The sequence below is a fragment of the Alligator mississippiensis genome, chromosome 8 (assembly GCF_030867095.1).
Source record: "Alligator mississippiensis isolate rAllMis1 chromosome 8, rAllMis1, whole genome shotgun sequence".
In the NCBI taxonomy this organism is placed as follows: Eukaryota; Metazoa; Chordata; order Crocodylia; family Alligatoridae; genus Alligator; species Alligator mississippiensis.
In genome coordinates this window covers 67656942-67670203 of record NC_081831.1, presented here as the reverse complement: position 1 = coordinate 67670203, position 13262 = coordinate 67656942, and the positions used below count along the sequence as shown (strand labels likewise).

Below are 13262 nucleotides of genomic sequence, written 5' to 3'. Positions count from 1 at the left end.
AAAGAAGCCACCAGTAAGATAAGAGGTAGCAGTCAGGCTTAATGCTAAAAACTGAGTGGACCACAACAGTCAGGGGCACATATGAAAGCACGAGCCTTTTTTGAATCCTGATGTATTATTGACCTCAAAATAGCTGCGGAAGAAAGGGTAAATTGCATTCTTCTTTTATAACTTCTTTATCATATCTGTCTTTTACCTGTCTTTTCCCCAAATTAAGGAAAAGAAAGTTTCACATGCACTTAGAGTATTGAAGAACATAAATATATTAATTTTTGTCACCTATTTTCACTACATCTTTGAGGTTGACTAGAATTGCCCTTGTATTCCAAGTGTTCATCACAAACCTAAATTATTGTCCTGTGTTCTAATTATTAAGATCATTGATTCTTAAGAACTTCAGGTTTTGTCACTGTATTAATAGATCTGGTTCAATAACATATTTTCCATTCAGTTTTTCAGTGCATGGCCCACAGTGGTGCTGACTGGGGGAGTATAATATTGAAAAATACTACCTATCTACCCTTACCTTAGGCCTACCTTGGACTAAAGCCAAATAAAGCTCCACCCTTACCACGCTCATTAGACCACATACTTTAGGAAGCAGCTTCCAGGAAGAGCTGTACTTTCCTCTTTTCTCTTCTGACTACAAGCCTCAACTATTCCCACCTGGCAGGCTTTCTGGTTTCCCACACCGTCCCTTCCTCCATTTCCAATACTCTCAGTACAGAGACCAAGATCACAAAAAGTTGATCCACTTCTGCAACCTCATTTTCTGACTAGTTCTCCATCCACGTTATCTGATACTTTGCAGGACACTGGGGCAGTACAGTGGCTAAGATACAAGGGGTGCTTTTTTGCCAAGTTTTAAAGTGATTGTTACTTTTTAAAAATAGTAACAGCACTTGGGATTATTGGACTGAAAGCCTCCAAAATGGGATGAAACAGACAGAAGCTAATATTTACTGTATAATTGAATTCACAAGTTAATCTACTTAAAACTGGTGAAAACAGAAATGTTACTCCTTTTACACTGATCATCACATAAGTCTTGCTGACTTCCCAAGCGTCTTGACACTTGCCTACAATAAAAAAACAACTTTGAAACTTTTTTTGAAACTAAAATCTGGCATCTAATTTTCTCCAGGAACACGTGAAGACAAGTTCTACCTGAATTAGACCACTAACTTTTTTAATATAGGATAATGAGCAAAGACAACCTTGTTTCTAATAAGAAGGCTGCAATGGAAACCCTGGGCCTTCTTCCTCCTCTGAATCTGATATAGAGAAAACAATGCTACAAATCTGTTAGGTGGTAGAGTAGAGAGGAGGGACAACCCACCTCTGCTGGGAGAGACACAAGGATGAGTAAAAGTGCTATGTTTTATTTCTTAAATTTTACAATCCTCAGATTCCTAGACATAACCCTGCCAGGAACACTTAAAAAAAAAAAAAGGGGGGGGGGGGGGGACGGCAGAGGGAGAGAAAAAGGGACCATAAATTAGTTATTCTGTGAGATCAGGAGAGAGAAAAAATGGTTCCTCATAATCCAGAAGAGGACAAGACAGTCACAGGATATAAAAACATAATTGTCCTCCCAGTGACCTTGTCTCCTTACCTCAGGCAGCAACAAGGCTAATCAGGACAACTTGTGGAAGCCAGGGCAATTCTAGAACCTGGCCTTTTAAATATAATATTGACTATATGAGCCAATATTATTATATGTGAGGGAACACCCATGCAGCCTCAACCAGCATTTTTCCCCTGAAGGTTAACAAATGCCAGGAAAACTAAGGCACTGTCTGTCGTCATGTAAATAGACATATCAATAGGCCAAAGTACAAGATGCATGGGGTGAGCCAAAGAGTGAGAATAAGCAGTGGTAGCACAAAGGATGCCATATGCAATTATAGAGATGGAGTACTGACAGCTGTGGGAGGGACAACTTTTTGATCTCAGGAAATCACTATACAGGAAAGGAGTTTTTGAATCTTTTTGTGAAGATAAGTTGATTAGATAAAGTTATGCTCATTTTACCTCACTAATGTGTGTCAAGTGATTGCTGCATCCAGTTTTACTTCCCTTAGTCTTTTGTATATCAATGTAAAGTGAAATGCTGGAACTTAATGAACAATTTACCAGTGAAAAAATATCCTATTATTTTAAGCTACAGATTCTTAGCACACATTTGACAGGCCTTTACAACTGGACTCTTCCAAGTTGAGTATGAAGAGCTGATTTTCAAGAGATTAAATGTTACTATAAAATGTAAACCACTTATTTAATGACTACCACCCATACGCCGATGTGAAATGATTCAGTGTTAAGCACCAATGTAAATATCCTCTTTTCAAAGATAAAAAGGTTGAAAAGTACATGTTCAAACTACAGTATCATAAATTTAATAAAATTTATAGAAATTTGCAGAAATATCCATTGTTTCATGGATTCTGTGACCTTAATAAAAACCACAATTAAGGCAAGACCTTAGATAAGACTAATTAATTCTATTTCTTCTGAAATAGAAAACTCCACAAGGTAATACAACCAAATATTAATACAGTACCCAAGGTAGAGGAGATGCAAAAAGGAAGAACATCTAGATCAGTGGTTCTCAACCTTGTTAGACTCAAGGCACCCTGTTTGACCCAAGGTCCCCTCAGAAAATGCCAGCTCTTAGTTGTCACTTGCTTTTTTGATTATAGAGAAATAAGAGTTCAATTCTTCTGTTGCAAAAGAATTCAGAAAGATCACAAGCCTGAATGCTTTTAACACCATGGATTCCTATTTGAAATAGTCAATGGAACAAAAGAAAAGAAATGCCATCTTTCTTCTTGCTCCCCAACTGTCTCTCCTTCCCCCCTTTCACTATCAGACACGCGTGCTAGGGTAGGAGGAACAAATAGTTTTTCTAAAGCTAGTATTGCAACTAACCACAGATTACACATGAGCAATACAAACTTTATGCTAAATGCTTCCAGATGAAACAGAGAAAACCCCAGGTCTTCCTAAGAGCATCTACAGTCTGATTTCCTGTACTGGAAACTCCTGAAAGTTTCTGCCCCTAGTTACTTAATATTAGGATAAAAATCAGAGTATTATTTTTACTGGAAAATGAGGCTGACATTCAAATCAATAGCACACACTGCTAATAAAGCCCTCTAAAACAGCACTCACAAACACTTGTAGCCTAGGTAACTTGCTGACCATGCCTACAGTTGTACAGCAGACTGCTTGCCCCATGTGCCCTGCTGAACAGTTTCATATTTGAATTCTCTATCTACCACATATATTCAATTAAGTAGAAAAGTGGCAGAAATGACAGAAAACTATGACAGATGTTTTGAGCTTATCGTCTCAGTGCTTCCTCACTCATGCAAACATATCAAAAGTAAAGCCTACTGGCAAAGGTACATTCTTTTTGCAGCCTCCTAATACTTAATCATTTTGCTTGCCATACAATATCAAGGCATATTCACAATCTTCCTTTCAAACACACCAGGAATTCCCTGCAGAACACTGACTGGCAGCCAATACACTAGGTATCTTTTACTGCACTGCATTTCCAAAAAATTAATCTTACAAGACGACACTTGGAGAGACTCGCTGGCCATGTCCAGACGAGTGCAGATATGGGATAAGTGGCATTGTAGACCCAACTGCGATGCCCCACACTGCACATACAGGTGTGCCCCACACTGCTACCTTGCAGCACTGGGGGTGGGAATTGACACTGGGAGATCCCAGGGTCAAATGAACCCATGCTAAGAAAAAGCGGAGCAGTGCATATGGCGGCAGCGCATGCTGCCCGAAACTGGAGGCTAGGCTGCCAGCCAAGCTCCTAGCTGCAGGAGCTCTGCAACTGCAGCTCCCTGAGGCCCCCAGGATCCTAGATAAGGCTCCTGGGGCCAGCAGAGTTGCTGGTCCCAGTCTCCCCTACCCCACCCGTGGTAACCTGCCATGCACCAGAGAGCACATGGCACAGATGCCACCCAGGGACAAGTAGCAGTGGCACAAAGTGTGCCCTGCTACTTGTCCCTAGGGAAAGAAACAGCTATGTGCATCTGGACACAGGCACTGGGTGCATCTACACATGCACTTTACTGCGGAGTAGACTAATTAGGGCAGCAGTAAATTAACACAGTCAACATGTGCATCAGTATTAGGGTGCAGTAAACTAATTAATTTGGCCATAAGATAGTACTGTTGGGGACAGTACTATCTTAAGGCAGAATAATTAAGTGCAACAAAATGCAATTTTGAACAGTTATGCCTGTGGTCAGCCTAGCCAGTGGGGGGCCAGCCTCTCTGACCCCCATACTTCCTGCCAGCCCAGGCCTGCTGTACCCTGGGTCAAATTGCTGCTGTCCTGGGCATTCAAGCAGCTATGGAGTTTATTGTATCACATTAATTGCATGGGTAGATGTACCCACTGATATGCAACTGTGTAATATTCAATAAAGGCCATTACAATTCTGAGTAAAACTGTTCATCTTCAGAGTTTATGAGAGAGACTTTATAGAAGTGATATACTATAGAATATTATGGTTTAAAGCACAGAAATTGAAGAAAATCAAATCTACAGACTGGGTACTTTGATCACCACCAAACCCTTCCCCCCACAGTACAAGTGACATCTCTTCTGATGGCTGTTGATCTTTAGGAAAAGACCAAGATAACAGTTATGCCTATCCCTAACATTATTTTGTGATATAGACTCCATTTTCACCAAAATAAAAAGCTCTGGAATAAATATCAAAAAAGCAAGCCACTACTCTTAAAAGCAGGAGATGAAACTTTTTGTAAAAGTAATATAGAACTGTAATATAATAAGCTCAGCTTCTTTAAGCAGTCTATATAAATCTGGCTGAGTTTGAAGATGATGGGGTTTTTTGTTTGTTTCTGTTTTTGTAAGATCACATGAAAGTTTTACATTATAATCAAAATATTGGCAGAGACAGACTAATGAAGGCAATGGGTGGGTAAAAATAATAAACTGCAGAGAATAAGTGACCCAAGACCATATGAACCCAAGACAAACTCACATACATAAGAAACACATAATTCTCTGGATTTCCAAGCTGTAACATATATAAACCAACTTTTATCACAGTCCATTAAAATACAGGGGCAACTGAAAAAAAAGCATAGTACAACAGTTTAAAGTTTTGATTAAATTGGTCTTGGGCTGTAGAGGAAGAAATGAAGCTGTTTTATACATTTGAAGTAGCAGCAAACCACCATTCTCTCTCTGGCAAAACCTTATTCATGTATTAATAGTGTAGTAAGAAGTCAAAGGAACAACCTTCTGCCCCACCACAAATAACAAAAACCCCAAAAAACTTGGAGTAGAAAACAGGAAGCAGGGCACACCAGCAGAGTACACTGGAAATTGTTCTCTTCCACAGTATCAATTTACACTCAATCTGGGCAAAAAAAAAAATAAAAAAATTTAAATCACATTTTTCCAACCCCTGAAAGCTGATAAGTACAAAGGATCACAATGTATACAATTTACTTTAATGTTACTGTTACACTAAGAAGTCAGTGAAATTAGCTGAGGAGGGTTTTTGCTATGAACAAAACTTCAGTAAGGAGATTTTTATACAGCATATTTTTCTTAAAGGTTGTCTCATGTACAGTCTGTTCTTCCCACTTTAATAAGAATACAACATTAGAAAACAAAGGAATAGGAATATTAGAAGAGAACAGAATTGTAATTCTACCTGCATATGGAAGATAGGAACTGTTGGGATAACAACAGTAATAGGGACTAACATCCAAAACATTTTAAAGGAAAATATTTACTCAAGTCATTTGCTTATTTGCTCCTTTAAATATATATACAATTGAGATTTAAATACCTTACTATTTTACTGATGCTGCATTAAAGTAGCCAAGTGGTGCTTCATGCCCTTCTAGAATGTGGAGAGTGGCTAAAATTAAACCACTAAACACAAGGAAAAGCAAAACTAAGGTAAATGACACCCCCTGTCATGCAAACATCACTCTTTCCCCAGGAACTAGCACTGCAAAATAGGAAAGTCTGCAGAAGGACTACAAACACTGCACCATACAAAGGAAGTGGTGCATGCTCTATCTCTTGAAATTTTTAGTTCAAGGTAGAGTCCCTGGAGTCCCTTCTGAAAGATACACTAGCTAAACAAGTTATTAAACTCAATACAAGAATAACTAGAAAAATTTTATGGGCTGCGTTATAAAGGTCAGATTAGATGATCTAATGCTCCCTTCTGGCCCTAAAATACATAAATCCATAATAAGCAGATATAAGGGAGGATTAAGAGAATGAGCCGTTGCTTGTGTTGTGTTCCAGATTTTAATACCAGCATTTGTGCACACCTGCTGTCTTCACTTGGTTAGGTGTTATTGTACTGCAGGGTGATGAGCAGTTGGAGCAGCCTGGTACTGAGATACAAGGAGAGATGCATCAATAACTTGAGGGGTCAAGTACGTCTCATTTCAAAGCTGAATTTTGTAGACTGTCAGACATCCAGAGGTGTCTTCTCACCATAAGGGATTGTCAACAGTCTGGTGGCATACGCAAGTGTTCTTCAGGGCTGAGGAAAAACTAAAAGAAGGCAAGGTCTCAAAATAATTCTCAGGATTAGTGTGAAGGGGTGGGAAAACTGGGATAGTTTGTGTGGAATCAACTCAGAAAATAGGTAGCTTCTGCTCATTCCACTTGACCTAAGCTTGAATTGTATTATGGTGCTCATGTGCTCACTTCCTAGAGCACTGGTAAAGAGCACCAGTACGCATGACTAGCATGTTGAGGTGATGCTCAGGGAGGGCAGAATTAAGTTGGCATTGCAGAGCTTGTTTGTACCTTAACTTTGTTTTTTCTGGTTTTCAAAGTTTTAAGTTTAGCACTCCACATTCCAGAAAAGCATGAGCTACCATGGGACAATCTCAAGTTTGCACCAACTGAGTATATAGACATTTAAATCATTCTTAAAAAAGGAAAAATTATCAGAAGCCTCATATAAGATAGCCCTGTTTTCCCCTTCCAGCATCTCTGGACTTGTCTACCCACTGAAGCCTCTGCCTGCATGGCCTGCTAGAAAAGATGTACCATATGCTGACAGAAAGCGTTTTTCTGCTGACAGTTACTCCCTGAACAAAATCAACTAAGATAGTAAAAGCCCTTTTCTATTAGTATCGTTGCATCCAAACCAAGGGTCTGTTAGCACAGGTAAATGAACTACTGGATATAGTCTTTTTGCACTCCTAACTAATTGACAATTCCATCCCAGCAAAATTTTGTAGCATAGATATGGCTTCAGATTATTCTGACAACATGCAAGTCCCTTTACGGCTCGGCATCCTACCCTGTTTCTCTATCTGTCCTGCACAGACTGGTTCTCTCTACAAAGGATGAAGCCTGAGGAAGGAGGGAGACGTCAACATGGGACGGAGGATGAAGAGAATGACCGAGAATCAATGAAGTTATTTTTTAAGGGGATTTTTTTAAAGGAACCATGAATGTAGGCATTTTAGAGTGTAAGGTGGTCAACATCCTCTACAGCACACCTTATACCCCTCCTTTCAATGCTACTCTTCAAAACCCCTCTACATATCTCTTCCAGTGCTCCAACTCAGGATCCTTCCATCACCCATGCACCTTCAAACTCCATGCCAAACTTGCTCCCTTGTTACTGCATGATCCTGACAGGCTTGGGATGCTGGGGAGGTGGGAAGTGGTGTGTGGGAAGCACATGTACCAGCTGGAGGTAGGAAGAGGCAGGTACAGATCCTACTCCAAATATGGGTCAAGTGTATAAAACAATGGTCCTACACCTTTATCTAAAGGGTAGAAAGTTCAGACAGGTACAAAGACATCCATGCATTTCAACAGGCTCTGTCAATTGAATGAAAACAACCACAAAGTTAAGCCTAAACTGAAACAATAGCTCAGAGGTATGAGCTGCTTCATGCATCTCAGTGGGTATTCTCAGTAGTTGCAGATCTTGTGAGTCCTTGCCACACCACTGGTTTGCTCAATCTCACCACTGTGGGCTTGGGAGTGCTCCAAAAACATCTTTCCTCAACTCCCCACCTCATCTGAGCATGGTGCTTACTGCATACAATCAGAGTATGGTCATTCCTTGCTCCCCAACCTGGTTTCACTACTATGGGAGCATGAGGGGAACAAATAGGGAGGTATGGATATGAGAGACTTTTTGAGCACAGAGTTGAAACCCTTCCATCCTGAACTGCACAGCTTTTACTCCTCTCCACTCTCGTACAAGACTCTGACCATTTCTTTTCCTCTAGCAAAAACTGCAGCCTGGACAAGGGCAAGCCCGTATTCCTCATCTCAGGAGTGGGCTCCTGGTGTCTCCCCTGATGAGGGAGGGCTGGAACAATAATGAATAGAATTGTGGGAAATGGGAAGTATGTAGGGAAGGGAAGAAGGAGAAGGAACAGACAGATCCCCTTTGAGTCACTTTTTAGGGTGGGAAGAAAAGGGAAGATGCTCACTTAACTTTCCCCTGCTGCCTCATGATTCCACTCCATCAGCACTTCTGAACTTTCGGATAGCCAAGAATCATCCTCAAAGAGACCTCTATTTGTGGAGTAACTATTTTAAAACTACTTTGTATTCCCAGTTCCTTAAAGCCCCAGTCTCACAGGTTTCCATAAAAGAGCCTTGAACAATCCCTTGTACTAGTACAGGTGACAATTTAGGGGATGTACTGCCCTCCCACTCAATAACTGTGCCCTTTAAGGGTTACGTGCCCCAGTGCCCTTTGCTTTGTTTGGGAGCCTACTCCCATTCCTGCTTGCTGCTCTAACCCCCCCAACCCCTCTTCTGGGGCAGAGTCAAGGAAAAGTTATATTGTACAAATTTAGAAATGTTACAAACAACTCATGTTTGGAGAACTGTATATCAGAAACCCCTTGACCAAATGACCTGCCCACCTCTTAAGGATGTTGGGTTCCGTTGTTTAGAAAATGCATGAGTCACAATTATATTAAGCTAACTGTTCGCTAGAGAGTCTTTCATCTTCTCTTTAATTAATGCTAATTTTTGGATAATATCTCTAAAACAGAATCTGCACATGGACTTTAGGGGAAAAAAGACTGCTGCTAGACATCTGTCTCAGGCCAAACCTTCTCAAAGGATCCTCTGCAGAATTAAGGCAAGGGATAAAGAAATATATTAATTTGAAAACTGCCAAGGTTGTAGCTATACACTGTAAGTTTAAGCTCTAACTCAGGAAAAAATTACCATTACTATGTCTCCTATGCTGACAGACTGCATGCAAACTCTTTGACTGTTAGAAGTTCTGCTGCACCTACAAATTTTGCACAAATAAATCATGTGCCAACCTGAAATTCTACACTTAATGCTGAATTGTTTTTCAATACTGCTTCTCCAGCAGGATGGAGGATGTTATACCCTAACAGAAATTCTGAACAACTGACCTCAGTGTCATAGTATGAGCCCTACACTTGTCCAAAAATTATCCAAAAAATGGTGATTTTATAACAGCTCATTGGAAGGGAGGTTGTAGTCTGAGAATCTCTTTGTTAAATGACCCTAAATTTGGACCACAAAACCTGGACTGTCTCAAGGTACAGCAAAATTCAAGGCGATTCAAGTAAGCAATTGAATTTTAAAGCAATTAGAATAAATGACCTCAGAAACAGAAAGTAACGTTAAACCTTAAATAGTGGAGCTACAATTAACATGGGGGAAGAAAACTGAAATTAACAACTGGTTACTAAGCACAGGAGGCAGTAAACTCCCAAAGTGCTCACTCGAGAGAGCTCCACAGGTAAATTTAGTTTTTATCTGTGCCTTGGTTTCCCCACTCTGTAAAACAGGGACAAAGATAGTGAACTCTAGTGTAAAGCACTTCCAGACCTAATAAAAAACATTACACAGAAGCCAGGCGTGATCATAACAGCAAATTAAATGCAGGCATCATTCACTTCTCCTCCATCAACAAAACTATGAAGTGACAGCTGCAGAAAGTTGAGCATAGTACCCCGGACTGGAGAACAGACACGGGGCAGTCACTCTTCAGCGCAGTGTGGTAGTTACTAAATATGAAGCAGGTGAAGCAGGAGTTCCTAAGCTACTGGACATTACAAAAGGAAGAGTTGCGTTTACAAAATAAAGAATAAAGCACCCCACAGTTGAGATACCCCTCCCAGCCACCATGCCTCCCCTCTTGGTCCTCAGCTGTCCACACACAGGAGTTAAGAAGAGTGTATAGATGGGACCTGCTCATCAGACCCATGGAGCTGGGTTGTCACAATGGCAATTATGGCCACCTAGGAGAGACGCAAGTCCTCAGTGTCTACCTAGCCAGGGGATCTTTTAAGGGTATAAAAAAACACAGGCTACATTTGGAATATGGAGGACACACGTAACGCACGACTGACAAACCAAACTAGTACGGTGACTGCGGGTACACAGATGATGAAGGAAATTCATTAGGACACGTTCTCCATCCCAGCACGATGGTCATGGGGCACACAAGGACCGTGCCAGTGCCGACAGCTGCACGCCGGGCCTGGCAGGGCACACGAGGTCACTTGCTCAAGAGCCCGGAGGAGAATTTACCTGGGACGGGAGTGGAGAAGGGAGCAGGGAGAGGCCACGCAAAGGTGCGGAGGGGTCATATGGGCGTTTTGACCATCTGGGATGCAAGCTATTCCCACAGGGCCTGCAGGAAGCACAGTTTGTGGGTACATTGAGTGGAAAGGGTGAAAGGATCAGGAATTAAACTAATCGGGGCTAGGGCCGGCGTGCAGGGGATCAGGGCGCAGCGGCGCCCAGTTGTGCCGTCCCCAGGAAACACAAGCGAAGCGGGGACCAGGCGCCGACAGAGTCGTGAGCTATCTCCCCGGGGGTCCCGGGTGACGTAGGGTCAAGAGGGAGGGGGCGCTCAGGAGGATGCGGACCCTGAGCCAGGGCTGAGGCACGGGGCTGGCGGGGAGACATGTCCCTGCGGTGGGGTGTCGTGTGGGCGCCGAGGCACCGGGCACGGGGGGCCGGGCGCGGTACTCACTAGGGGTCGTTGGTGAAGCGGGGGCTCCGCGGGGGCTGGTAGCCGTACAGGTGACAGTAGAGCACGTCGAAGCAGAAGCAGCACATCTCGGCCGACACCACCATCTTCCTGCAGCCGGGCCCGCCGGAGCCGGCGCCGGGGGAGGCCAGCAGCGAGGCGGTCGGGGGCGACAGGCCGCCGGGGCCCCCGCCGCAGCTGGGCGGCAGCGGCGGGGCCAGGGCGCAGCCGGCGGCGCCCCCCGCCAGCCCCCCCAGGCCGTTGAGGCGGGCGCCCGCCGGCGGGGCCAGCGCCCCCGGCTCGCCGCCCCCCGCCGCCGCCGCCCCGCCGCAGCGCGAGCCGCCGCCGCCCCCCGGCCCGGCCGAGCCCGACGGAGGCGAGCTGGAGAGTTTCTGCTTCTTCACCCCGCAGCAACCCGCCGCCATCTTGGAGCCGTCTCCCCCCACGCAGCGCTTCCGACCCATGGCGGGGGGGCGGCCGGCCGGCCGGGGGACGTGCGCCCGCTCCGCCTCCTGCCGGGCCCGCTCCGCCTGCAGCCGGGACGGGGGACGGGACGGACGGGACGGGACGGGAATGAAATGAATGGCGGGGGGGAGGCCCCGGCAGGGAGGAGAAGGAAGGGAGGAAGGAGACAGAGAGAGAGAGAAAGAGAAACAGCGCGGAGTTAGAGCCGCCCCGGCCGGGACTCGCGGGGCACCGCCGCTCCTCCCCGCCTCAGGGCCCCCCTCCATACTGCCCCCCACTGCTGCCACCGAGCCCCCCCTCAGGACCCTCCCACTGCTCCCCCCTGAGTCCCCCCAGGACCTTCCCCAATGCCCCCCCACTGCTCTCCTGCCCCTCCCCCTCAGGACCCCCCACTGCTCCCTGCCCCTCCCCCCCTCAGCAGCACCCTCCCCCACTGCCTCCTCAGGACCTCCCCACTGCTCCTCCACCCCAAACCCCCTCAGGAGCCCCCCCCAAGACTCCCCACTGCTCCCTGCCCTGCCCCCCAGGGCCCCCCCACTGCTCCCGAGCCCCCTCCAGGACCCCCTTGGCTGCTCCCCCACCCGAGTCCCCCGGCTGCTCCCTGCCCCCTGCTTAGGACCCCTCCCCAGCTGCTCCACCACCCGGAGCCCCCTCAGGAGCACGTCCTCCCCGGGTTGCTGCAGCCAGGCTGAGCACCCGCGGTGTCACTCAAAAGGACCCGAGTTGCCTGTAGGAGGAGACAAGGGAAGGGGCTGGGGGTCCCACACAGAAAGTGACCGAGACCTCGGGCTTGCAGGCTCTGAGCAGGCGCAGCAGCGGCCCAGAGCTGAAGGACCATAGGTGTCCCCTGCCCAGACTCGGCCTTCCTTGCCAGGAGATGCCCTGGCCCCAGTGGCAGTGGGTGGAGGTTTCCTCCAGGCATGGAAGTGGCCCAAGCACTGGGAGCTCACCTCTGTGTCACCCACTGCTGGCTTTCCTTTGCCAGGAGCCACCCCCTATGGCAAGGGCTGGATATGCGTACAGAGAAGTCTCACCTGGTCCCTTACTAGATGCAGCCCCCTCTGGCCTGCAACCTGGAGGCTTTTTGCCTTAGACAAGCAATGCTACCAAGCCAACTAGGACAGGGAGCGGAGACTTATCCTCTCTTAGAGAAGCAGCAGGATAAATTTAGATGGGCAGAAAGTCATTATCCAAAATAGACTCTCTCCTCCAGGGAGCTGTGGTGGCCAGAGCTCGGCAGGAGCTCTGTTTTGCATCTGATGTTGAAAATGGCATCGTATCCGCCGGCAACACCGCAGCCTACTCAAGCCTGGGCCTTGATTCACTGTAGATTTGGAGGGAGGAAAACAAGCCATTAAGTCTCTAAACTGGCTTCCCGGTGAGTTGCAGGGCCTCCTTGGATGGCACTCATCCATATCGTGGTCTGTTTTGTTTTGTGAAATCAGGTACAGGAACAGCCTGAGGGGATTCAGCTGCAGGCAATAATGGTGTATAAAGCAGTGGTTCGCAAGCTTTTTGGGTTGCGTACCCTTTTTTTTAAGTTCATTATACTGTTGTGCGTGCCTATACTTCTGTGTTATGGATGATACAAAGCCATCTTTTATGTCAGTGCTGTACAATCGCACAGTAACTTCTCCAACCACCTAAGACAGGGGTGTCAAGTATACAGCCCTGGGCCTGATCTGGCCCATGAAGTCGTGTCGTCTGGCCCACTGAGCTCCTTGCAAGGGCCAGGCATTGAGGGGTGGAGCAACCGCT

General features: G+C 45.7%; 2 protein-coding genes across 7 annotated transcripts in view; one reads left to right on the top strand and one right to left on the bottom strand.

Annotated features, from left to right (window-relative positions):
* The window catches only part of AMMECR1 (AMMECR nuclear protein 1), a 123329-nt gene extending 111550 nt beyond the window's left edge, over positions 1–11779 (bottom strand). For 2 of the 5 annotated variants that reach the window (XR_009464000.1, XR_009463999.1), the window contains exon 1: positions 11043–11779. Coding sequence is in view for 2 of the 5 variants with exons in the window: in XM_014607248.3 (XP_014462734.2) it covers positions 11043–11770 (728 nt within the window). In the remaining 3 variants the exon portion in view is untranslated. Of the gene's footprint in view, positions 1–6357; positions 6587–11042 lie in introns of all 5 variants that reach the window. The other 3 variants (XM_059732813.1, XM_014607248.3, XM_014607250.3) reach the window with 3 other exon arrangements.
* Positions 11773–13262, top strand: part of LOC109283246 (uncharacterized) — a 110803-nt gene continuing 109313 nt past the window's right edge. For both annotated transcript variants that reach the window (XM_059732814.1, XM_059732815.1), the window contains exon 1: positions 11773–12882. The gene's annotated coding sequence lies outside the window, so the exon portion shown is untranslated. The remainder of the gene's footprint in view (positions 12883–13262) is intronic.